The sequence below is a fragment of the Phasianus colchicus genome, chromosome 3 (assembly GCF_987193195.1).
Source record: "Phasianus colchicus chromosome 3, bPhaCol1.hap1.1, whole genome shotgun sequence".
In the NCBI taxonomy this organism is placed as follows: Eukaryota; Metazoa; Chordata; class Aves; order Galliformes; family Phasianidae; genus Phasianus; species Phasianus colchicus.
Genome location: NC_143438.1, coordinates 49283965 through 49311627, shown reverse-complemented (window position 1 = coordinate 49311627; position 27663 = coordinate 49283965). Strand labels below are relative to the sequence as shown.

The window sequence follows — 27663 nt, the reverse complement described above, 5'->3', positions numbered from 1 at the left end:
GACTAAAACTGCATTTCACAGTCATCTAGTACTAGATTTTACTGCCAGTTCTTTATGATTAATATAGTTCATATTTTAAAATCTCTCTTAAATAATCAAGCAGTTATTTAAAATACTTGTTTGAATTGTTTTAACAATAACCAGAGGACTCAGTTTTTCTTTTCTTAAATATCAAGTGTGTACTTGCATATCTACTCTTCCAGCCAGCAAGAATAGTGTTCTTCTTGAACCTTCCTGCTTTTTGACAGGTCACGGCCCAAATCAGTCTTTTCGTCTGCATATTTGATCACAGTATGATTTTTGCATGGGGAGAAGGCCAGTTTTACTCAGAATATTTTCAGCCAACTGTATTAGGCAACAGTTACCTTACTGGGATAGGGGTGCTGTGATACAGAATGCTCAAGGTTAAGGATCAGTTACTCGTGAAATTAGGTGTTGTATGAATGAAGAAATTGACAGGATGAATTTCTCCGGCCTATGACATGCAAGATGACAGCATCTAGAGATGTTTATACCAGCTATTTCTTGCCTTAAAATATGGGAATCTATGTAAAACTTAGTAGTGATGACAGACCGACATGGTCACAAACAAACATGACTGATCCAGAAATAAAAATGAACACATATTCTAAGCTGAACATGTTTCATACCCATAGATTGTAACTTAAGAGTGTTCCAGTCGATGCCATTGTTCGAAAGCCAAAGCCAACTTGGAAATCTCTGGGAAATGGGAAACTTGCAGCACTCAGGCTCAGTGTGCCCTTCTTGGAAAAAGCTGCAGACCTGACAAGCTGAAAGAGAGAACAATTTCAGTGTTTTTCCTTCCAATTTGAAGAATTGGCAATAGGGGACAACAAAAGCACTACTCAACATAACTGCAAGCAGCTCCAACCTGAACTAGACACAAGGCAAACTGCAAGTACAAAATTCCAGTATAGAACAGACAGACTGAATGCATTCCAGTATCATTAACTCTGATATGCAAAGCTCTACAGGGAGACGAGGGCAGATGAGCACAACACATTGTTCATCTCTACTGTTTGCATTGACATAAAAGTTTTTTTTTTTTTTTTTTTTTTAAAGTTTTCACATTTGAGAATGCAAAAGTGAGCAGCTGGAGGAATGGTTTGTACACATTGAGCTATGTAGATGATCTATGTATCTGAGGCTATGCAAGTCATAGGACAGATCATACCTGGCCCATTTTGAACAAAATGTTTTTTAATATATAGGAGATTACACAAACACAGAAAGAGAAATAAGGCTAGATCTTCTGCACAGAGAAATAACCTGTATAGTAATAGGTCTGTGAAAGGCTTACATTCCACAGAGGGAATGAAAATGTCAGGACATCTTGCCATAGGAGAAAGAACAAACGTGGTCATGCACCATGTAAATAGCAATAGGCAGAAGCAGAGACGTTAATTTTCATTTCTCCATGCAGCATTGGGTAGGACAACACTGAAAAAGCCACACTGTCCCATTTTAAAAGGAATGTGGCAAAAACTCATGGGTGTACAGGAGATTTCACAACACACATGAGTGGAGCAATTGCTTTTCTATGAGAGACTGCAGTGGAAGCTTAGCTCTGTCAAGGAGAAAGATTGAGAAGTGACTTAATTATGAAGCATAAGCACCTCAACAAGAAGAAAGACCCTGAGTAGTATTAAGTGACTACATATTCTGGCCCAATCAGTAACAGCAATTGGAGGCCAACAAATGTAAATGTGAATTCTTAGTAGTATACAGTATTAAGAGGATGAACTATGTACTGGAGCAAACTATCATAGCAGGAGTGCAGACTCCTTTCTCTTTGAATCTTCACACTACAGCTAGTTTCTTTCTTTACCATCACATGATAACCAAGGGTAGTTTTTGATATGAGCAACACAATGCCCAGGTTTTACAGACAAACCAGAGTCTATGAACTTTACCAAACGTTTTAAAAGAATGCTTTTACTTACCTTCCAGTCATCTGAACATTTCTTGCTAACACCAACAGTCTCATCAAAAACAACAGATGCAGTCTTAGGGTTTTTCACATTCTTCATGCAGCCTCGGAACGGAGGTACGGTTATATCAAAGCTGGTTTCAGGGAATGGAAGGAAGAAGAATTCAGTAGCCTGCTACTTCAAAACAGATATACCAGTATAACAACCTGTAAATGCTGGCAATATAAGAAATAGAAAAATAAAACGAGCAATCTTTATTGCACAAACGTACTTCATACTGATCAAACTTGCTCCCCAGGGTACACTCAAACTCACCGTTAGCCAAAAATCACTGATTATGATTGTGAGACACAATACAGAGCATGAAAGAACTTGCCTAAGGAAAGAGTTTAGATGAACTTACCATACAAAGTACTACAGTCTTTTTATAGCTACTCACCGTTTCCGTAGAGAAGATGGAATTCCACCAAGATAATATTTAGTGAAATCAAAGACTTTAATGTTGGCTGAAATATCAGAGCTGACATAAACAATATTCTTATTTCGGGCAATCAATATTCTAATCTGAAATATGTGAACAATGAGAATTACTTCACTTAATAGGAACAAAATTATTAAGCATATTACATTCAAAGAGCAAGATAGAGCAGATTACATTTAAAGAGTAGGACACAGAATTTTTCTTTTTCTCCTCTTGTTTACTATTGCTCTGAACCAGAATAGCAGCACTAGTTCAGAGGTACTTGGCAAAATTTAGAGACTTAATCAAAACAAATGCCTACACAAAATGCTCGACTATTCAAACAATAGGTGAAGTTTATTATACTTGGATGAGGTGTATTTTTAGGACAACCTTCCTAATGTTCAAACATCGCCTTCCATTTGCAGTTGAAGATTCAGGAGCTGCTGCCTCCTGCAAAGGCTGGACAGTCAGCTGACTGGAAGGAACTTAGCCCAGAGCAGCATAAAGACTTCTTCCAGCAGTCACTGCAGCCTACACTACTTAGTTGAAAATGTAAAAAGGGGAAGAGGGAGAACAAATCAAAGCAGCAATCAGAGATTTTAACAATGTCTTTAGGATTTCATGTTAGTAGCTCTACAAAACAGCCGGACTGAAGCTAAATAAGTCAGCAACAACACAAAGACTTCGAAAAAATAACCTCTGTTACTGTTAAGTAACCTCTGAAGAAATAAACCTTTATATGGTAAAAAGCACAAACCTAAGTATTAAAATAACTTTGGTGTGTGCAATGATCACAGATCTCTTCGCATAAAGCAATGTTCTGTCACAAAAGGCTTGATCCTTTGGAGACTGCTCTATTAAAACTAAATTTACTCACAGGTAAACATAATAAAGGCTTGCATCCGAACTAATCCTCAACACAAAAACTTCACAACAAATCTTTACAACAGAAGGTTTAGCTTCAAGAGAATTTATATTTCTGCAAACAACAATCATTCAGCTGTTTAAAATGACTTACTTGTTTATACGTCCCATCATTTAATGTCACATTGTTTTCTATTTCTTTTGGAAGCTCAGAGTCAATTTTGTATCTAAAAACTGGATGGCCATTTTTAATAAGCACACTGATGTACTGATCCTGCAGCAAGAAAAAGCACAAACTGTTCAATATTTCATATTTATGTCAGTGTCACATGAACTATTGTAATGAAGTTGTTTAGCTGATTCAGTCTTATTCTGATTAAAAGCATAAAACCAAGCACAGTGAAACTTAGAAGACTAATTTTAAATACTTAAATCTTACAAACGGATCTAGTATCAGCTCAAGATGTAGTTGTCAAATCTCTAGAGGACTTTTTCTCATTTCAGGATGTTTACTGATTTTCTTTTTACCTCAACAGAATTGAGATATTACTAAACAATATCACGGTGATAGTTATCATTCCTATAATACTATTACATAAGCAGAATCACTACCGTTCTTTAGCAATTTTCACAGGTATAATTTTCACAGGTGTGGTGTCACCATGTCACTTCCTATGTTCTCCCTTAGTCCAGATTTGAGAAAAAAAAGCATTTGCACTTCTGGAGGATTTCAGTATTTTGAAAATGGTTTGATTCAAGTTGCACCCTCCCTGTGTCACCCAAGCCCAAATCCTGTGCACTGCCTATCAGAGGAGCTATGTAGAACGATTTTCAGTTAGTTTTGACAAAGTCAGTATTCAGCCGCAATTGAACACCTAGCAGAATCTACTCATCTGCCATTTGAACAAAGATAACAGTTTCAAGCAACTTTACTGAAGTTATTAGGGCTGCTCTGAAAGTAATGCCTCCTATTTTATGATAATGACCCACAACATCAGAGGAAAGCGATGATCCTTCTGGATTTCCTAGTACCCAGACATCAACTCTGACTGCTCCATTGCAAGGCTAACTAAGATGAAGGTTCACACCTCGAAAGTCACGCCAGAGAAGATGACAACCTTTCTCCTGCAACACAATAACACCAGGCCTCATACCAGTTTGAAGACTGTGGAGCACATTGCCAAGCTTGGCTGGACTGTCCCACCACACCCACCACACAGTCCAGATTTGGCACCTTCTGATTTCAACCTGTTCAGGCAGATGAAAAATGGACTGCATGGGCAATATTTTCCTAGCAACAAAGCTGTTATAGGAGTTTAAAACAGTGGGTCACCTCCACTGGTCCAGATTTTTATGAGCACAGCATGCAAATTCTTGTTCATTGCTGGCATCAGTGCATGTTAAAAAAATAGTGTTTCATAGCTGAGAATTTTCTCTACTAAATAGTGTTATTGTGCTCTTTGTAGCTGTTGTGGTTTCCATGGAAGCTTTACTTTCAGATCAACCTACATGTAGGTAAATCTAATGTGTTCTCATGTGAATGAACTTTTAAAAAAAACTTCTTAGACCTCTAAACAATGCAGAAGCATTTCATTACCTTATTTGCTGCAAAAAACACTATGCCTTCATCTGCAGTAGTCTGAATTGTCTGCTCGTAGCGTATTGGTACATTTGCATTTGTTTCTTTAGATGTGACACTGGCATAACCAGTGCCTTCAAAATAGCTTTGGTCAGACTCTTCTTTATACCTGTAATAATTCAGTGTTACAGGCGTGAATATATGAGAGTAAAATCTACTACCACATGGACTTACTGTCATTAACATTTTTAAAAAACTGAATTTAAAGCATTTAGTACAGAGCCACTAACAGGGTCAGCTTATCTAATCCAAGCAAAGAAAAAAAAAAAAACCTTCCACTGGCTTTTATGAATTTTACATATGATCTTTAGAGAGGAAAAACCTGACTTTAAAATAATTAGTGATTTACTTTATCATTTAAATTGTTGGCCAATGGACTATAGATTGCTATAGATGTGAATCAAGCCAACTCTGATGATTTCCTCTATGATACATATTAATGACCAAGACTTAGAAAAAAGAATCATTATGTAACTACAAGTGCTTATGCTTCTGGATGTTAAAAGACACAAAATTCTGATAGTCACAGAACCATCAATCTCTCTACCTCTGTATCATACCTTCTGCAGGGTTGCACTTCAGTAGTATTGAGATTAAATGTCCTCTTGAAGTTGTAAAGGCTGATAACATTCTCATTTAAGTTGTCCAATTCAATGCAGCCTTCATAATGAGGATAGTCTAGCTTACGTGGAGGCTGAAAAACAATGTTATTAAAAAACATGCTGTCAACATCAGCTGACAAAATTTTACATTGACATGTGAGTGCTAGGACTTATTGCAAACATTAGTAAGACACAGAATGTGTCGTTTTAATATTAAGGAATTATTGTATCTCTGGACATAATAACCAAACCATCTGATACCACCCCAGGAGCACTGCAGCACAATTTAAAGCAGAATCAAATGAGTGGACTGGGGAGAATACTCAGCAGGCTGACAGGTTTCATGGTGTCCTTGGAAGAATAAAAACCATCATATTCCCTTCTTTGGGAAGTCACTTCCCAAGTCACTCCCTTCTTTGAGTTCCAGCAAACTACAAGCCAGGTAGCTTCTGCAGGAAGTAGCATTTCTTTGCACTCACCCTATTCCTGCTGGAACGAACAAACTTTTATAGTCTTTGAAAGACTGCTAATTCCAACCTTTACTTGTAAGAGTAACAGAATGATTAACATGGAAATCTCTTTAAAAGACTGAATGACTCTTTGTACCCTAAAATCCGGTGGGTATCCTCCAACATAGAAGACAACTGTGCTGGGATCAAGGTTTAGGAGAGTGTTTCCATCTCCACTGTTTGCAGTCAAAGGGTTTTCAAACACTGGAGAAGTTGAGGTTGCTGCTTTGATGTAATTCAGCTTCACGTACTGGTAAATTCTAAAACCAAAACAAACAGGCAAAATATCACATCACACTAATAAAAGATATTCCAAGCAAGTTTTGGAAAAGACTGTTGTGTGCTATGGATCTTATACCTTTCAAGCTTAACTTGATCCATAATGGCTTCCTCAGTGTCGCTTTCCATCACAAGCGGTTCCACAACAACTTCTGCTTCGCGATCTCCCAGGTTATAGACACAAGTGAGGTGACCGTCTTTTACTGCCATACCAATATACCCCTTAGAAGCCTAAGAACAGCAAAGCAAATAATCATTAATAAATGACTAATGTTAATGAAGTTAGAATGTAACAGCCCTTCCTCAGGGACATCATCATACTGTGAATGAGTCATAAAGCAATTCACCCACCCAATGATGAGAACTTTATTAAGTTCATCAGTTTTTTTCTGGGAATAATAAATAGTTTGGAGAAAGAGAGACCAGCAGGTTAGTTCATTGCTCTCTACAAATTCCCGAGGAGGGGAAATGGACAAGAAGGTACCAATCTATGATTGTATGAATCTTTTGTCACTGGTAAGCAATGATAGGACGTCTGGAAATGGCACAAAGCTGTGCCAGGGAACATTCAGACTGGACACTAGGAAAAAAAATTATTTACTGTGAGAATGGACAGACACTGTAACATGCTTTCTCACAAGGTTGTTAATGTCCCATGCCTGTTTGTGCCCAAGTGGTATTTGGATAATGTCCTTAATAATATGCTTTAACTTCTGGTTGGCTCTGAACTGTTCAGGCAGTTGGACTCAATGATCCTTTTGGGCTCCTTCTGTTTTAACTATTTTATTCTATTCTAGTCAGCTGTGTAATTTAATGAATGATGCATTGCACTGATTTGGAGAGTATGGTTATAAATTAACCAAAGAGACATGCATGGCTTTTTATGTTTGTAACATAAAAAGCTTTAAAATTAAGGTAGTTCTCAATTCTATAACATCTTCCAGCTAAGGCCATGAAAACATAGCATTTACTAAAAATTTAGATGCAACATTCATGAAATAAAATAGATGCTAGGAACAGCATGCAGTCAACACTCAGTTCCTACTAAGCTGACTTATGAAATCATAGAATGGAGAAGACCTCCAAGATCATCCAGTCCAATCACCCCTTACCACCAGTATTTCCTCACTAAACCATTTTCCTTAGTACCACATTTAACATTTCTTGAAAGCCTCCAGAGATGGTGTCTCAACCACCACCCTTGGCAGCCTGTTCCAGAGCCTGATCACTCTTTCAGAGAAGAAATTTTTCCTAATGTCCAACCTGAACTTCATCTGGAGCAACTTGAGGCCATTCCCTCCAGTTCTACCACAAGTTATGAGAGAGAAGAGGCCTACTCCTACCACACCACAACCTCCTTTCAGGCAGTTGTAGAGAGCAATAATGTCTCCCTCTGAGCCTCCTCTTCTCCAGACTGAACAATTTCAATTCCCCCAGCCACTCCTCATGAGACTTGTGCTCCAGTCCCCTTACAGCTTTGTTGCCCTTCTCTGGACAGAGCATTCTTTTTATTAGGGGATAAAAAAGGTGAGAGTCTATATAGCATAATTACTTTTATCAGTTTTCTGCATATGAACAAGACTCACTAGAGAAACTACTGCAAACAAGAATTGAAAACATGTTGTTAAGAACCTCATTGCAGGATATTTTTAAAATGAGCAAGCATGAATGCACAGAATGCACAAGCAACTCTGTATTATTCTGCATATTCAGAAAAGAAATTAAGAGCTGAAGGGGAACTGACAATTTTTTTCGTAACCAGAAGAGAAACTCACAGTCATGTGTGCTACTACAATAAGAGCCAAAGAAGTGGGAGTAGGGCCACGTTGTTTGTGCTGACTGCTGCAGACACTGATAGTTCTGACAAGACTGTATGATGATATTTATGACTGAGAAATAAATTCCAAAGGAGCTAAACAGCAAAACATCAAAGAGATGAGTAGTCAATCACTCAGTAAGTTGGCTTGCCAGTGGAGGAATGAACTATTCTTCACAAAATATTTATTCCTCCATATAATGGCAATTATTAAAAAAATAAGGCTATCAGTGGCTATGAACTTCAGTAAAAATAATTCTCTCCCATCTGTTTCTCAAAGCACGTTGCCTGTTCTAAAAGTCAAATTACATTTTAGAATATACTTACATCTTTATTGCCCAGGTACAATACAAACTTATTTGATGCCCTCTGGGGGGCATCTAATCTTTTCTGAGGTCTTTGGAGAAAAAAAGTAAGCGAAGTATAGGCTTTCAAATCTTCAAGGTTGCTTGGAGGTCGAACCTCTACACCAGAGCTGCCATTGAATCTCATAGGAATAGCAACCTGTTAAGAAAAATAAAATTCAATACTTCAGAAATATCTATTACTACTGCTTCTACTTATTTCACTATTTAATCGCTAAGTAACCTACTTACTATCAGTCACTAAAGATTTAGACTCTGATCATACCAAACAATATAACTAGGAAACAGAATGGATAATACCATGTTCTGTATTTCTGTATTTCCAAAACTTAACACGGCACTTTTTTTTTTTTTTTTTTTTTTTTACTCCAGTCACTAACCAGCCTTAACCTCACTTCTGTTGAATAATCATTACTTTCACTACATGTAATGGAAAGGATGTGCCTTGTGGCTCCAAAGAGCAAGTCCATTAATTATTTACATGTCTACATACTTATCTTAGTGCTTTACTTTTCTGGACTTGACTGTCTGTTGGAAATTGTAATGCACCTCTGATAATAATAAATACATACCCTATTACTGCTACTTACAGTATAGTCACAAATTCTTCTCATACACTGTATGTTATTTGTGTTTACCTCAGTAAAGTTTCTGCTGCCATCTGAAACCATGCCACCCATTGATACTACAACTACTGCAGTTGCTCAAATGGCGAAAGGGCAAGATGCCTATAGCTGATGCCTAAAATGTCAAGGCAGATGGAGATACAAAAGCACAGGGCTGTTTTCTGGAAACGCCAGCGTTCCACTGGCCACAAACGAGTAGAAATCCCTGCCTTTAAGGCTGCAGAACTGACTCTGCCCCCTACTGCCAAAGTTAACCCGTTGTAACTGGAAGAAAAATGGTTCTTGAATAAGTAAGATCTGAAAATCTTATATCTGGAAAAATGGACTGTATGAGAAGGATGAAACTGGATGCTACTGCATACAGCCATTCCCACATATGAATTATGCTTCTCATCAACATAGTAAATTTAAGTGCTGGGTTATGCTATTAAATTAAATTTATGTCTGATCTTTTGCAAATGTTTTAACAAAATGATCTTTAAAGAGGAACAAAAGCACTGCAGTGCCCGAAACACAAGCATGATTACAATGTTCAAGACAGACCTTATTTGCAGCATCTCTTGCCTGCTGAATCAGCTCTCTTATGCGGTTTACATTCTCAGAGATATTGCTTATTGGCATTAGCTGTTGATTGATACTTTCAATCTTGCTGAACAGATCTGGAAGTTGGTTTGTCAGTTTTTTTACTGTAATGGGAAAAAATCCACATCACTAAGGGTAGAATGGAGGAGCAAAACATATATAAATTTGGGATATGAATACATAATAGAAAAGCAATAGGGTGATAACAGAACTATTTTCATTAGGATAATGGAGATAATGATGAGGATAATGAACAATTGTGCCACTGTTGGAGAAAGAATAACAGCATAGGTGAACTGTTGGTCTGACCTAGTAAGGCATATGTTACAGCCTTCTTTGCTGCAAGGACACACTGCTGGCTCACATCCAACTTGCTGGATCCCCTGGTCCTTTTCTGCAGAGCTGATTTCTAGCTGGATTTCTCCCAGCATGTCTTGGTGCCTGGGGTTCTTCCTCACTAGGTGCAGAACTTTCCTTTTCCTTTTTTTGAACAGCATGAAAATCCTGTCAGCCCATTTCTCCAGCCTGCAGAAACTGTGTCTGGATGGCAACACAATTCCTCTGGCATAACAGCCACTCCTCCCAGTTTTGTGTCATTGGTAAAATTTTTGAGGGTACATTTTACCCCACCATCCAGGTCATTCAGTGTTGGAACCAGTATGAAACTCTAGGTACACCACTGATTACAGGCCTCCAAGTCTTCTGAAATGAGCCATGATATTACCTTTTAACACAGACTAATTCACCTTCTGCAGTGCTTGCTCCTTCTGATTGGCAGTAGAGGAAGATCACAGTGCTGGCTTAGGTCAGATAGCTAACTTTTAGATGATTAGCAGTGACTAAGCAGATAGCAAGAATCCACAATAGAAAACAACACCAACCTGAATTGTTTGCTTCTGTCAATGCTTTATTGAAGCCAGCACTCTGTGTGCTTCCATAGGTACCCTTCATTTTTTCCACATCTTCCTGAATTGGGAGCAGTTCATCCAGTACATTAGTTGTCACGTCCTTGGCGCTTTTTACCATGTTCTTTGCACTGGTGATGATGTTATCAATGTCATCTGAAAGGCACAAAAATGCATGTGTAGATTCTTACAGTAACTGGTGAAAGAGGCAAAAGACAAGTGAGTAACTGACCTCTGTTTATCCCATTGAGATTATTTTGAAGAGTAACAAGATCAATCTGTAGTGTGTTCTTCTTTCCATCAGCAACTCCAAGTCTTTGCTTTATGTCTTCGAGGGTTGGACCAATAGCTGCAAAACAGTGAAGGTCCTTTATGAACATTATACAGAAATATCACCTCTCTGTTGGCTGGGTTGTGCAGCTTGAATGCACTGTAAAACATGTGCAGGTCTAAGAATTTGCTGGGCCTGAGTGCTGCAAAGGAATATAGATAGCACAATAAAGGTGAGAAATTCACTTTCTTGTCTTTTCATTCTTAGAAATAACCATCACGATGTGTCCCACAGTAATGGAGCTATCCTCTTCTGATAAAATACATGCTACAGAGCTTTGTGGAACTGTAAAGATTTGTGATTTAATGAAAGTTTCTGATGTTGACCCATCATGCTGGAGGTATTTAAAAGATAAAGGCAGGTGTGGTATTTCGGGATGTAATTTAATGGTAGAATTACCAGTGTCATGTTGATGGTTGGACCTGGTGATCTTAGAGGTCTTCACCAACCTAAATGATTCTGTGAGTCTACGATAACATTTCTATTCTCACTTTATTTCTCAGTACCTTTCAATGTCCTTTCAGTATCCTGTGCTTGATTCAAGAGTGTAGTGCTCTCAGCTTTCAACTTTGCAGCTTTTCCTGATAGGTCTTCTCTCTTCACAGTCTGGTCATAGAAGCATAGGATTGTAAGACTGCTTTAATAATTATTCTGACATTCAAAGAGTAAAAGAGAAAGCCCAATCCAGTTTTATAAAAACAGCTATAGAAGGACAGTGATTTTATACAAAGAACAATACCTTAAACACCAATTAGCTGTTAGATTCTAATTCTCTGCTGAAGAGCTTATGGGTATTACTAGTGCAAAGTAAAAGAGAATAGCTGAAAGAGTTCTCAATGATCCCTGGGTTTGCCTTATTCATCACTCTATTTTGCACTGAAATGGACAAGAAGCATTCAGATGGACAGCCTCATCAGAAAGGCAGTAGCAAGTCTGAACTGTGCTGAAGCAAGACAAATAGATGAACATGAAGAATAGCAGCTTCCCCATATAATGGCCACAAGTCAATACAACATACCAAGACAAAGAGGACTTCAATTTTGGTGCTTCTCAGAGAGTAGAAAAACAAAAACAAAACAAAACAAACAACACTTATTGTACCATTATTTTATCTGCTTGTAGGTACTTACTGATAAAGCTGAGTCAGCTGCACTCCCAGCTTTGTTGGCTGCTTCCTCTGCAGCTTTGATGGCATTAATAATATTGTCATAGGCAGTAGAAGCTTCCACAGCACAGCCTACCAGCTCATCCTTCCTGGCATTGTTCTTTATTCTGTGCGGGAAAGGGTGAAAAAAATGTAGCCTTCTGCAAAGACTGTGGACTATGAGAAGAGACCTGAACCAAGTATTTTCTAATTAATGCCAATACAGGAAATATTTTTCATTTAGAACTTTGATTTCAAAATAGAAAATCTCAATATACAAAATGATTCTTCAGAACTTGGAAGAGTTCAAGTACTTGGAAAAATATGACTGTAGACCTCCAAACAGTCTTTAACTGATTTGGATGGGGAATATTCCCCAGGGCACAAGGCCAATAAGCCTCCTTCATTGCAGCTTCCCAAACACAGGTCAGCTCAGAAGAGTTTAGGGAACAGTGGCTTCCAGATGATCTCAGGCTGCTCCAGTACTCTACGGAAGTGGTAGATGACACACACAATGGAGCAGCTTCAAGATCACTTGTGTTTTTGCCAAAGAAATAGTGCATGAGCTCTGGAGCCAGAAACAACAGACAATTCTAATTGGTGTGATGACAAAATGCAAACAACTTGCACAGAAAAAAAAAATATTAGGATTTTACTTTCTTCCATTTGTCCTGATATACTGTGAAAGGCTCCAAAACTTCACTCATATTTCCAACATAAAGTACAAGTAAAGGAGAAATAACAGATTCATATCAGATTTCTCATTTTTTTTCTCATATTGCCTTTCCAGAAGATTCCTTGAAGGATGAGAAAACTATAGGATTATTTTCCTCAGTAAAGCTAAAAAGGCATATCTGAAAACACTGCTAACATTTCTTACAATTATTTACCCCAATTCAACGACATCATAAAGGTATCCCTGACTACAAATAAAGGAATTAACATCATAAAAAAATATACCATAAACAACATTTATCTGCTCTCTACCTGAGGACAATCTCTCTTGTTAATAAATAATTAGTACAGTAATATGGAGCTATATTTCCTGTGATCAGGAAAAGTGCAAGATGACTTAGGTTTGGGATGAAAAAAAAACATCTGTGCTGAAGCAGAAAAAAAATGACTTTTTTTTCCTAACTTTGCAAATGGTCTTTAAAGCAAGTGAAGTTACACACAAAGCTTTGCAACAGTGAACACTATGTGCAAAAGTGTCTCATTTACAGGAACAGTAACATACTCTTCCAGTTGTTTTGCCAAGTCTTGCAAAGATTTGGCATGTTCCTCAGCCCTCACCACCAAAGGTTCTTTGCTTGCTGATAAGGAGCCATTTGTGAGCTTTCCATTCATATCCTTCCTTGCTCCATCAAGCTGAGCAGACAGGCCTTCATATTCCTACAGGTTTATAAAGAAAATAAATAAATTGATCACCATCAGTGGTATGTAAGTCTCACCCCTGAGAAGACTAAGGAGAAAAATAGCCCTTCCCAACCTACTCTGGAATTTGTTGGAAACAACTGCTAGTCATTATGTTATCTTTTTAATATAATGGATACAGAAGCACAAAAACTACTGTACTAAGTCAGAAGTTTCTTTAGCCTAGCATATTGTTCAGGTGGAAGCAACTGCCTAGAAAGAAATATAGGAATAGCACAATCACTTATGGTATTTCTCAAAGACATTCTCTCAAATTCCAGGTATCCACAGCTCAGTGTCTACATCAGACACATAGCAACCCTTAACAAACTGCTCTTCCTGAAATTTATGCAGGCAGGCTACTTATAGAATGTGCTGAGATCACTGCCTTTTATTTATTTATTTTTAATACAAGGCTCATGTCCTAGCCACTGAGCTCAGCTACCCATTAAAGTGTCAGCAAAGTATTGGATTTTTTAAATCTTAACCTAAAAAGGTTAACAATACCTCTTTGCTCTTCAGCAGTAATCCAAGCATACTGTTAGCTTGTGTCAGGGAAGTCTGGGCAGAACTCAAAATATCCAAGATGCTGTTCTGTTGTACGTTTGTCTCATCAATTCGTTTCTGAGGAAAAATAAATGGTTGAATATCAGATGATTGGGTTATAATTAAGAAGCAGGAAAATCACATCTGTGAGCACATCAGGGCACACAGATTACCTAGAGCACAACAGGGTTTTTTTCCAAAGATGCTACTGCTGCGTTTATCTGTAGAGTCTAGGATCTAATCCTATGGATTAGAATAGTGACAGAACTTGGGAGTTTGCACTGGTATAGCACATAGCTCGCCAAGGCAGCTGAGCAGGAGACCACAGTAGTTATTATAGTAGTTATTATTGCTCAGACAAGCTAGAAGTAGTACATGTCAGCCTAGAACAACAGTCAGGGAAGATCATTTTAAAGTTTGTGCTTGCAAACCTGGAATCTTTAAGCACACCTTCCAAGCAACAAATCAGATCTTTTCTGTTCCCTGAAAGGCAGAAATAAGATCTTTAAGTCATCCATTCATCTGTGGATGTCACTAAAAAGGAGGTGTGAACCCTCCCCATTTTACCTCCTTACTGGGAAAACAAACTAAAGTCCTTGGTCCAGAACAGTAATTGTGACAATTCACAGAGTAGCTCTAGGGTAATGGCACAGCATTACACACAATTAGACAAGAGGTATTGCAGGTAAGGGTATTAAACTCTCCTCAGTTGTGTTTCTGTCATTGTAAAAAGTCTCTAACTGAGAAGTGTAGCAGCAGATTTACGACATGAACAGATGCATCCATCTTTTCAGACAACTGTGCACACTCAGACAATACACATATTGTATAGTCCATGCACATAAAGGTGCAATTCAACATTTAAAAGAACAGTTGAACATATAAACTATTTTGCTCAAGCAGTGTTAGCAAACTGGCTACACATGAGTGTTATAAAACAGTGACACTTCAGGAAAAATACAATTTGTTGAAAAGAATGCATCCTGAAGCACACTCACATCTCTTTTACTATCAGCTTGAAAGAAACCAAGCAGAGTTCAGGAATGGAAGCACACTGTCACATTTCTTGTCACATTTCTCAGACTTCAAAAGCAGTTCTGTGGACTATTAATGTCAAATAATTTAACAGTATTGGACACATTTTTCTCACCTTTACAGCTTTTGGAGCCAATTACATCAAGAAACTTACTATGGGATGTATATCAGAACCAGCCATTTGATATAGAATAGGAAACAAAAGCAGTGGCAACTAAAGAATAATGATCAAGCGGAGACTCTTCTTGCCCTGTCATCAGAAATGCATCCTTATCACCCTGTTTCATTACATCAAAAGGTCACAAGTGGGAGCAGACTATATTTATACCTGGTGATACATACATACATCAAAAGATGAAAAGAGATCTTGGGAAAATAAGTCTAAAGAATTAGTGTTACTTGGCTTTGTACAGTCAAATGTGGCAATTAAAAGTAGTTTTATCTCCTGAAATTTAACTTTATTCTCTCAAACCCCAGCAGTACCTTAATGTCTTCCAATAGAACTCCATTTTCTCTGTTTAAGTTCTCAGCTTGCTTGGTTTGTCCTGTTGCTTCATTCAGAGCTTCACGAAGATCAGTAAGTTTGGATTCATATTCATTCAATGAATCCCTCATAATTTTAACAAGTCCATGATTTTCTTGGTGGTACTTCTGCAGTTCATTCTTAACACGTGCCAGTACTGAATTATTGGGACCAGAAAGAAAAGCTTTGTTCAGAGAAGAAGGGAACTGGAACAAACCACCGTCAGAAAGGTCTGACATATAGGGTTAGAAAAAAAAAAACTAAGGGTTGCAGAAGTTACAGAACGTTCTTTGCAGCACTGGATCCAGTGTTACTGTAGCAGAGATACTATTCAGCATCTCACTGGATTAAATTTGCTCACAAATTTGCTGCTGCAGACACAGAGCACAGACCAGTGTTTATTTGGCTATTTCTAAATTAAATAAGGATGAAGTTAATCTTCTGCAAATACTGAATTGTTTCATCACTAATTTCACCTGCAGTGTAGACATCTACATTTGAGCTAGACATCAAAGCTTCCTCTGTAATCAACTGAGATTCAGTCATGCTTTGTTTCACAGAAAGCAGAAACATAAAATAGATCAAATGAATCACACTTTCAAAGTGTCCATTTCAATGCCTAGATGTTAGGATACAGAATAGTTATTGATTGGAAGGTATCAGAGTTCAGAGTTAGGGGAAATTAATATCAATCACATCTTTCACATTTCTCAACTACAGTGCTTGTTAGGAGATAAGCCTGTGACTGTGCTGACCTCACTGTTATTAATACGAGGTTTATGAATGTCCCAGCCAACTACATATGGAGAACATAAAATGGAACTACAACTAGTTAATGGGAGAACAGAAAACTAAAACTAGCCCAACCATCCTTGTATAATCTGACCCATGTACTACTCTAAGAGCTTCTTAAAATCTGTTGTTAAACTACAAGTGTAATTTCTCTGTAACAACCTCATATGCTGTATCATATATATTATAATGCACAGAAGTATTGGCTAACTATGTATAATTGGCTACATTTTTACTGAGATTCATTTTATTATTAAAGAGGGCTCTACTGGGTTTCTTCCCCAGCTCAACTCAATTTATTACAAACAAAGTAAGAAGGCCTTTCAATCTCCTCCAGAACTACCGCTTTCATTCTGGCTAACTGCTACAAGTCCCAGCAATACACTGCAAATTGTCCCTCTCCGTATTCTTCATCGCAAACAGCCAACAATGCTTCAGATTTAAAACTGATCTTTCTAGAGAGCAAGAAACTTAAAGAACAAGCCCTTACACAGCCGAGCTTCTGTTCTCTCCTTCTCTGCATCTGTTTGCAGTTGGCCAAAGTTGCGATTTCGCATCTCTCTCATCATTCTTTGAGCTTCAGCCAGTTCTTTGGCAGCATCACCCAAGGGCAAATTATTACCTTCTGAGTTCATACCAGCTATTTGTTCCAAGAGCACTGAATTTAAAAAAAAAAAAAAAAAGCAATGTCACAGGAGAGCACACCATGCAGAAGATTCAAATGACAGGTTGGTCTCTTTTCCAAAAAGACATGCCTATTCCTGAATCCTTTAATGAAGTAGATCTGTTTTGCACTACCTGCACTAAGCTAAAAAGTATCCGTGTTAGCAAGACGACATCAGCCATGAAGTTTTTCCTGAATGACCAAATTCAGCAATTATGTTAAGCTTCTTATTTAAGAAAGCCTATAAAAGCAACAGAGATGGAAATTAAGCTGAAGTTAGGATAGTCAATTAAATGCCTTAGATTTTCCACTGGTAAAGTTTCTCTGTAGTTATTCACTCAAAAGGGAAGGAAAGCTCCTAAGGTAGCATTATGTATTAGATTCCTAATAAGAAGAGTGAATTCTGCAGCTAGGTCTAACTTGTCATTTCTAAAAAAAACAAAAACAAAACAGAACAAAACAAAAAAAACCCAACTATTCCCATGCTTAATTAAGAATATTGTTTCAATGAATTAATGAAACAAAACCTATTATAAAGCTACAAACTATTTTTACCTTGTATATTATTGACAACTATTTGTATTCTTGAAACTAAATCTTTTCCTTTTTGATGAGTTTGTCCAAAATTATTTAAGAGCATCTCAGCTGCTTTATAGTTCATTTCAGCCTAGCAAAGAAAAAAAAAAAAAGTTTAAAAATATGTGGAGATATTTAACTAATAATATATAGTCAAGGGGTGCGTATGTTTAAATTAATATGTCAGTCACCTACCTTTTCCTGGAGAGCATTTACATCATGATTTAGCTTACTGAATTCGTTCTCCAATTCATCTGCCTTTGAGCCCTGGTTACGTAAAACAGAACGGTGATTGTTCAGTAAGACCTGAAAAGAAATCAAAAAACAAAATCCAGTGAATCACCAAGACACAGGAGATACTGAGTGATTATCAAACCTGATCAACTGCTGCCCCAAAACTGGGCTTTTCTTTCTGTGAGGACAGCAACTGCTGTTCTAACTGAAGAAAATTCCTTAAGGATGATTTTTAGCATTGGAAATTTGAATTTGGGGTTTTGAATTTATTTTTTTGGTCATGCAGAGCCATGAAGTGCCAGAAGAAAAGACCTACAGGAAAACCTCAAAGATACAGCTGTCAAGGCCAGCAGGCCCTGTGATGCCAAGTCCCTTACTTAGTGCTGAACTAATAACCCTCTTCCCATAGGTGAAAAAACCCAGTGCTGTTGGAGTTCAGAATTTGAAATCCAAAGTTAATGTGTGTTTCCCTCAAGCCAATAAAAAGATGGCATGAATTCCTACGTTCAACTCTTATCTGCTTCATCTGAATCAACTTTTCAGTTTGTTCTACAGTACCTTTAAGTCTTTGACGCGTATTTCCAATTGTCTCATCTGCTCTAGTGTGTTGGCATCAGCACGGACATTTTGCAGCTGGGACTTAATCAGCTGAAGTTCATCACCCATTGTGCTCAAATCCTTCAGCAATGTAATTACACAGCTATCACAAGCTAAAGGGAACATAAGCAGAGGAAAACAATACATATTAAAGTTATTTGTGCAGAGAACTTTTCACTGAACACATTAACGACTGAGATGCAATAGAAATTCGATGCTTGTCACCTTCTCTAAATAACAAAGCCCACAACAAAGCCCACAGTATTAAGGAGAGTATCAAATCCAGAAATGAAGAGAAAGAAGACACCATCTACATCTGGCTAGCTGACTTCTTTTATCATTTTTGGCCAGTTGTTTGGTTGAATCTTTGCTTTTAAAACATTCATTACAGAACACCACCATTTCTTTTTAAACTTTGTCACTCTTAAAAGAGTCACTGGTATATAGCAAAATACAGCAGATATCTTTGTGCAATTTTGTGTTGTTACTTACAGTCACAGTCTTCATTGGGATCCACATCTTTTGGTTCATTATTGAAACATTCTGAAATCCAAAGACAATCACCAGTTACTAAAGCTTTCCACTACTGACTGCATTTTTAACCCTCATTTTTCTCATCTGGCAGATACTAAAACCACTGTGCTATCCTTTCATAAATCCGTGTCCATTATGCAAAAGCTAGAATGTCTATAAGGCTTGAGCATGCTTAAAAATTCAGGTCTCACCTATGCTTTGATGAGATCAACATCTTTTTTATCCCTGAGCACTGAATGTATTCCTAGGATTTGCCTAGAATAAAAATACCGTGACAGGAGCCAAGACTATACTGCCTATTAGTTAAAGCATTTTACACAAGACATGGTGCAAAACAGTTAACTACTTTAACATCCACATCCAAACCACAAATTTTAATTCCCACAAGGATGTCTTACCCTTTAGATTCTGAGAAACACTTATAGCCTTCTTTCATATGTGTTCCAGCTTGCTTGTTTAAGGGATTAATCAGCCTTGAATGAAATCCAGACTATGCATGGAAGGAGGCACTATACATTATACTTAGGCATGGTGCTTGGGCCATAGATATAAGTAGTATGCAACAGACATTGCCCTCATTGCCCTTCCCAACAGGCTAGCACAAGCAATTATATGTTCAGTGTGTTGTTTTGTTTGCTTGTTTTACAAATCCCATTATAAGAAGCTTGATACCTTCCAGGTGTATGCACAATCATAACCCAGGATTCTAACTTCTAGGAGGCAGGATTGGAAAGGGCTTGTAAAAGTGCCTTTATATAGGATGGGAATCTCCCTGTCTTGATGTACAAGTTCCCTTTATAGATCTGGTCCTACTGGCTACTGCAAAACTCCCTGTACTGCCAACTCCTGTTGAAAACGAGAAGGGCTGTGCACATCTTTTACTCTGAATTAAAAGGATGCATTTGGCATAGGCTGCTGTTGCCAACAGTCAACAACAGCTTTTAACTGTGAGCGGATACAGTGATAAAATGGAATGTGAAATTTAACAGCAGCATGAAACAGCCTGGAACAAAATGCCTCGCTGTGCCGTTTCCTTTGGTACTTTCACATTAAGTCATCAGAAAGTTAAACACTATCAGTAGTGAGTGCTGCTGCCAGAAGAAGACAAGTCACAAAGAACGTATTTTTAAGAGAAGGAAGGAGATTATTCTAAATGCAAATATATATGCAGTTCTGCTGCTGTATAATTCAGGCTTACACCAGATACATTTCAGCTGTCGCCATGAAGTACCAATTAAATAAAACTATTATTACAGCTCATGAACAAACAACATCAGCCAAGAAATGATAAAATAGATCTGGCCAAGTGCCGAACATCACGCACATAGAAGCCTGCTAGAACTTGCTGTGCTGATGATCACAGAGGGTTTTATTGCTAATGTGGAGAAAGAGATGGCTGTCTCCATCTGATCAAACTGAAAAGAAACTTGCTTGTTGAATTCTGCCCTACGGATTAGTTTGTCCTTGCAAACTTTTGCTTCGAGAAGAATGGAATGATAAAACATCAAACACTGCTTGGATCTGTTCCACATGAAGTATAAAAATAATGAAGATTTATTACTTCAATGAAATACAAAATGAGAACTACCTATTGAAAAAATTGCACCAGGTGCCAACAGCAGTTCACATCATTGTTCTCCTAATTTCTGTGACCAGAGAAAATGAAGGTGATCCTTGCAGTCATTGTAATGCAATATGAACAGTAGTGCAGAGAAATTAATAACATGCAAATATGAGGAGTTATTAGTTTGGCACGTCACTAAACACGTGAGAAAGAAAAGATGCATCTGTGGAAAGAAAAGTGTAACTTTACCAGGGGAAAAAAAAAAACTTGGGAGAATCAAGGCTCTTTTCAAGTGCAGTGGCTTGTGTGTTTCTAAATATAAACTAGTATCTTATCTGAGGAGACTGAGGTGAATTGAGGTAAAGTCAGTCTGAGGAATGCAGGATAGAGCCCTGTACTTCAGAACTGTAATCTATAAAGCAGGTATAATATTATAATTCTGGCATTATATTCTTTTAAGAGCTTAGTAGTAGTGGAGTGTACATATGACTGATACTGGAAATACCAAGGATGTCTCAGATTGCATATAGGTGAAGCAGGATTTATAAAACAGCCCTTGTAAGATGTTTGACTCACTGTTAACAGAGTTAGCTTGGATACCTAAGATGGCAGTGTCTGATGCAGACTCTGAATATATCACTAATCTGTCCCAGATACATTAAAAAAAGAGATATTGAGCATTTGTAAGATCTGTTTCATAAGCTCATAACACAGAGTGGCAAGATATGACTTGAGAACATCAGAAGAGGAATCCTAATACATGACTGTGAACTTAAGAGCAAAATACAATCAATATTATTTATGAAGGGAAATATATGATAAAATGGTTTACAAGGGTGAACTCAATGACTCAGAAAAATCCCTATGTTGCTCTGCTCTTATGTTTTAAGAAACCTTCCATTTTGTTAAAAATGATTTACATTTATTCTAAGTTGAGATCTCTTTTTCCATTCAACTTAAGTACCTTCCCTCTTTGCTTCTCTGAAAGAAAACAACAGTACCTTCCACATCCATAGACCCTTACATACCTCCAGTCAGGCGGTCGCAGCTAGCCAGCTGTCCATTATTGTTACAATTACATTTCTGACAGTAGCCTCCATATTTTTGTGGATTTCCAAAATATCCTGGAGCACAGCTAGATAAAGAAGGACATTTTTTTTTTCCCATTAAATATTTGAACCCACTTTTGTCAAATATACTTTCACTTGACAAAAATAAACAAGTCTTTCCCTTGAAGAAACTGTCAGGAACTTTGATTTCACGCCTCGACTTACACAAAACGAAGGTATTTTTGCTTTGCAGTATCCACTGCACTATGTTAAAAATATCTTTCCTAGTACTGCAGAAATGTTTCTAAAAATAAAAACTCCCACAATACTTGTGTAAGAATAATTCATCTCATGTGTAAAAATACAATGCACACAGATACATACATAATGAGAGAATTTTACAACACCTAACTGGGACAACAACATCATTTTGATCTGTGATCCCACCAGAAATCACATACTAACTAGGGTCATACTGCAAATATGCATTGAGTTTTCAAACAGCAGTGGCACTGAACATTACCACCCATCTCTTGGGTGATACCTCCTTTTGCCATCTGTCAGCAAAGCAGTTTGTGTGAGTGCCCCCTGAAATATATTATAGATTAAATACATTGTCTGGTCTTGCTAGATAGTATTCCTCAAAGTAACTCTGCTGTAAGATCTATAGGAGTAGTAACATGTAAATCAAGAGACCAAAAGCTGAGGTATGGCTAGATCTGGAAGAGAAAATTTATAACCTACAGCTTAGATGTCAAATGTAACAGTCTTGAAGTACAAGATAATGTGCTACTGGTGGTATTGTCTTCAGGAGATACATCAGGACTCACTGGCCTCAAGTTTCCAAATCAGACAACTCTGAAATGCTGAAAGTCCTCTCAGATTTGAAACTCACTAGAATTGTTTCCTCTTTCTGCTATAAATAACTATGCAGTACCTCCTTTGCTTTGTCAAACTGTTGTACCATTCCAGCAAAAGAGATGGCTTCAGTATTGTGTTTGCACACTCCAGCTGGGAAGCGCATCAAAATGATTTAGGGTGAAGGGTATGGTGTTAAATGTTAAACAGTTGCTACTGGCAACTAATTAAGAACACTGAAGCACCATAAGGTATGCTGGAAGAAATGGGAAATTGTTTTCAATTGTAACAAGGACAAATTAAGTGGGAGCTGTTATAATCAGACAGTCTGAAGGACAAGGCAACATTCAGGGCACTTCAGCAAGAGGCTGACACTTCCCTTTTTGGTAAAAACTGTGTATTTACCAGTCTTTGGAGAATGGTTTTCTTAAGAGACTGTTGAGAGTTTATACCTACAATTATGCAACAGAACCGCACTATAGCAGCTGTTTATATAAATATATATTCCTTAAGTGTTTGCATATTACGTACACTCATACAATGATACATAATGCAGACTTCCTTTTATGATGCTTCTCAAAGACCTTGGTCTTGAGAATCAAGTCACTTACCGTTCACAACGAACTCCAGTATAGCCTTCTTTGCAGAGACACTGAATTTCTTCACCATTTGCCACACAGCCAGTTGCAAACCTGTGAGAAGAAACCCAAATATTTTTGTGAAAACATAATCAAACAGATTTTACAGTCTAGAGGCTAAAAATAAATGATTTTGTGATTAAATGCTTTTCATTGCATCAGCTAACTTAATCATCAATACATCACAGAATCATAGAATCACCTGTGTTGGAAAGGACTTTAATGATCATCCAGTCCAACTCTCCAACAATGAACGGGGACATCTACAGCTAGAATGGAGCCCCATCCAACCTGATTTTAATGTCTCCAGGGATGGGGCACCCACCAAGTTACGGGGCAACCCTTTCCCTAACTCTCAACATAAAAAAACCTTTTTCTTCATATCCAGTCTAAATGTCTCTGCTTCAGGTTTGAAGACATTTCTCCAAATAAATTGATTTGACTATTTCTTTGAATTCTTTCCAATGTTTCCTTGAAATTCTATCCCTGGACCAAAAAACAATGATTTTCTGGCCCTCTGGGCTGGGTATTATAGCTCACTACCCAAAGAAATACCTAAAGTAAACTTTAATAATGCTGTAAAATAAAACAACTTTACGCAGCTATTTTATCTTACCAGGCAAGAATCAATACCCTGAATAAAGGGTGCTGAATAAAGTTTCTTCCTGTTCAGATAGCTTTTTTTTTTTTTTTTTTCTTTTTTTTAAATGGATTGAAACATTAGAGGTTACTTTTATGTATCTAATAGCATTTTTCTTCTTTTTTTTTTTTTTTTTTAAACTTAGGCAGAATGGGGTTGCACACCAATTTGGGGAATATTTCTGATAACATGAAAATTTTTATCTGTTCTTTCTGGAAGACTTGATTAGATTCAAATTTTTCTTGAGAGGAAAACAACTGCTTGGCCAGTGTTTGGTAAGGAGAAGGGAGGAGGTGAAGAGGGGATAGGTCATGTTTGCTACTTTCATTTTTTAACTTATGAACAGTCATATAAAGCAACTCCAGTAATGCCAGGTGGAGTGCATTTTTTACATAATAAATGTTCTTTATCACTTTAGTGTGCATCTATAAAGTTACTGTAGGTTTCATGGCCTCTTCAGATATTTCAACACTCTTAAGCCAAAAGATGAGTGAAAATATGTTCTTTCAGCCTCAGGCAAGCACCTGCAGAAGAGGCCAATGCTGTCAAAAACAGATGTACTGAAGAGTTCTCTGATAAACGAAAAAGCTGACTATTGTCTGCTAGCATAGATCTGTTACTTATGGCTACCTGGTGTGTGTTTTCTTTTTTTATCTTCTGTATCTTAATTTTCTGAATTCATCAAAAAGGCTTCTTTCATCACTGCCACATATCTCCTACCTAGATGGCGTTAAACATGAGATTAAAGATAACTTCCACTTTGCATTCCATTAAAAAAAGATTCTAAGTATGCTTAGTAATGGAAAATACTTCCACCCTGCCTTACTCACTACTAAGAAGTTACTCGTGTTATTGTGAATAGGCACACTACAAGTGCCTGGTGATCTTCCAGGTCACAGCAGCATGTCTGTGTGTTTCAGCAACTGAATCAGAATTGGAATATTCAGCTTATTAAAACAGGCAATGCCATGAGATGGAATACCAAGTTACTGCTGGTCCAACACCTCAAGTGGGTCTGATGCCCCACTATGTTGGGTGATACATGAATATAAGGAAATATCCTTATCTTCTCATATTAGCAGGATTTTGTTCTTCCCTCCCCCCCTCCTCCCCCTCCCCACCTTTTACCCCCTGCTTGGCTTCTCACAATATTTTACAGTACCTGTTTGTATAAGGGCAAGGACATATCCGACAGGAACCTTGAGTGGCATCTCCAAAATAACCATCTTTACAGAGCTCACATTTTTCCCCAGCAGTATTATACTGGCAGTTCTTGAAAAGAAAACAAACAAGATGGTTAACAGTGCTTTCCTACTCAATATGGCTTTATTTTAAATAATTATAGCAAATTTACTTGGAGGATACATTATTTTCCTTCCACATAACTAAGCGTTTTTCACTAACCTACTTTTACTACCAGGATAGATTGATCCTAATCATTCTCTAATTGGAGGAAGTACATTTTATTCACTATTATGAAAAAGCAACAGATAAGCAAGCAGTACAATATAAGAAATTTAATCAGATGCACAGTTTGTTAGTTATCATTCACTTGATACACACTCTTGGTATTTCAATGGTATCTATGAAAAAATTCAGTTTAAACACAACTTTAAATTTTGCATCTTAACACTAATTAGAAGACAGATAATTCAAAAACAGGCAATGAATTGAGCTCATGAACATTCTTAAAAATCCCATGAAATTACTATCAAAATTAAATATCTTCTCAGATTAAGATTAGAATTGAATTTCACGCACTTTCACCAAAGTACACATAATTTCTAACCTGAAATAACTGGAATAAATAAGAAAAAGAAAAGCCTGTAAGATGAATTAAAACTGATACAATTGAAATATTTTTCCATGACAAAATTGTGGGAATTTGTAATTTATTTTAAGAACATGCTTATTCCTTGTGTTGTCTAAATGTCAAACACATTTATTGGAGAGGATAACCAACTTGCTTTTGCTTTATCTAGAGAGGTCCTAATTTAAAATAGAAGTTGTTGAAATACATTTTGAGCAGCCATATAAATTCCATGTAGCCAACATCCATGAGGCTCCCTAGTTCTACAACTGTTTTCTTTGATGTGCAACAGACTAATCCAATGTTCCACAGATCTGAGTGTTTACTAATAAAGTGAAAAAGAATGTGGGAAACTGCCTGGAAGCAGTCACTGAGCAGACTGCACTCCCACTGCAAGGACACTGACTTCAAGCTATGGCTGAGGGCCCTATTATTGTGATTTGCAACAGATGGACATTTTCCCCTGCAGATGAACAACATTTCTGTCCTTCCCACTTGCTCTTATATTGCATTCTTCTTCACATTTCTTCACACCCAGACTCTCAAATACATCAACAGTTCTTGCCCCAGACTCTGCCCATAGTATCCCATAATTTGTTTTGATTCAAGGACTGATTCAAGGCTCACTTGTGAAAAGCTCTGGGAAAGAACTGGAAAAGCTCCAGTTCACATATGAGGCATTTAACTAGGGGAAGTTGAAGAAATATGAAGATACTATCATTTAAGAATGTTTATAGAAACTGAAACAATTCCATACATATCTGAAAAAAAATTTAAGGTATTTCACATATATAAGCCATTCTGAATGGTGTTCCTCTGGTTACATGGCATATACAAAGTGAAGAAGATAATCCAGTGCTCCCAAGGCACAGAGGAATGAAGACAGAGCAGCAACTCCCACATAGGTCTTCCTTCAAGTTTCCTAGAGCCTGTGTGGGAGAGGAGAGCAAAGACAGCTCTGGTGTCACAGCATCTCCCTGCTGTCCAGTACTGCAAACTCCGAAAATCAGACTCTAAGCTGACTTCCAGACACCCATGTGGGTGCCAGAATACAGTGTGCTAGGGCCTCAGTAGAAACACCTCCTCCTATCCTCCATCCTTTTCCCCATTCAACAGGGCAGCACTGCACTCCTGTCCTTCCACCACCATACAGCAGCTTAGTTGTTGCCTTAGCTGAGGAGCACTTTACTGCTGCCACAAGGAGTTGGCTGGAGCTTAGCTCAAATAGCCTTCTGTGGAGGCCATCAGTGGAGAGCAGCTGATGTGGGAAGGTACTGAGTCCAGTGCTCCAGGTGAGGGGCAGGAATGAGATATGCCAGATATGCCAGAAACTTGATGTCTCTGTGCTGCCTTCTTAGCATTGCTACAGGTCTCTTTGTTTGATGGCTCTTGCATAGAGAGAAGAACCTGCTCTTTATTGGATGGAAGCTCATGATGGAAATACAGGCCCTCGAGGCTTTCATTTTTCACCACATTATACCAGGTGACTTTGCCTGCCTTAAATTTTGTCTCAAGTCTCAATTTAGTGTCAATTTAGTTCTATCTACCTGAAAGTTGATCCAGATGTGAGGAAGAAGGGATAAAGAGAAACCTAAAGCACATATTTCATGAGGCAAATGTGAAATTTGTGTTTTTCTGGCTTCATAATTTTCATTAGAACTAAAACTTCCTCAACTCTATAGTTCTGTTGCAGCACTTTCCTGTCATGGCCTGCCCAGCCTCACCACAGCAGCAGACTGTAAGTCATTTGCCAGAATGTGCTGAATTGGTTTACAGCTTCCATTGAAACACCAGGGTTGGTTGAGACAAAGTCGAGGGGAATTACATAATGCGTAGGAATGCACCGCAGGCAGAATGGATTCAGAATGAACAAGGAAGAAATAACAGAGAAAACAAACCACGAAAGATTTTGGCGAGGTTCTTGTTTTCACTTAGACAGTACATAAAAAAATTAGTGGAAAAAAAAAGTTCAAGTAGAAATTTATTCAGAACAAACTGTTAAAGGACTGTCGTAGATACAAGCTAGAGAAGCACAGTCAGCCAAAACTCACATTCCCTAGGTTACTAGGGCTGATCAGCTCCTTTGAGTTTGCTTTACCTTTAGCATGGTATG

The 27663-nt window shown here is 37.7% G+C and overlaps 1 protein-coding gene across 2 annotated transcripts in view; it reads right to left on the bottom strand.

Annotated features, from left to right (window-relative positions):
* LAMA3 (laminin subunit alpha 3) overlaps window positions 1-27663 on the bottom strand; it is a 115517-nt gene that overhangs the window by 8538 nt on the left and 79316 nt on the right. For both annotated transcript variants that reach the window (XM_090137471.1, XM_090137472.1), the window contains exons 43-67: window positions 24903-25012; window positions 23074-23154; window positions 21584-21690; window positions 18950-19000; window positions 18419-18570; window positions 17822-17932; window positions 17606-17717; window positions 16877-17044; window positions 15555-15751; window positions 13998-14114; window positions 13315-13469; window positions 12064-12205; window positions 11440-11539; window positions 10835-10951; window positions 10579-10758; window positions 9659-9801; window positions 8452-8628; window positions 6388-6539; window positions 6127-6289; window positions 5479-5612; window positions 4877-5027; window positions 3434-3553; window positions 2392-2516; window positions 1965-2085; window positions 651-791 (exon numbers count right to left, since the gene is read on the bottom strand). In XM_090137471.1, coding sequence (XP_089993597.1) covers window positions 651-791; window positions 1965-2085; window positions 2392-2516; window positions 3434-3553; window positions 4877-5027; window positions 5479-5612; window positions 6127-6289; window positions 6388-6539; window positions 8452-8628; window positions 9659-9801; window positions 10579-10758; window positions 10835-10951; window positions 11440-11539; window positions 12064-12205; window positions 13315-13469; window positions 13998-14114; window positions 15555-15751; window positions 16877-17044; window positions 17606-17717; window positions 17822-17932; window positions 18419-18570; window positions 18950-19000; window positions 21584-21690; window positions 23074-23154; window positions 24903-25012 — 3327 coding nt within the window. The remainder of the gene's footprint in view (window positions 1-650; window positions 792-1964; window positions 2086-2391; window positions 2517-3433; window positions 3554-4876; window positions 5028-5478; window positions 5613-6126; window positions 6290-6387; window positions 6540-8451; window positions 8629-9658; window positions 9802-10578; window positions 10759-10834; window positions 10952-11439; window positions 11540-12063; window positions 12206-13314; window positions 13470-13997; window positions 14115-15554; window positions 15752-16876; window positions 17045-17605; window positions 17718-17821; window positions 17933-18418; window positions 18571-18949; window positions 19001-21583; window positions 21691-23073; window positions 23155-24902; window positions 25013-27663) is intronic.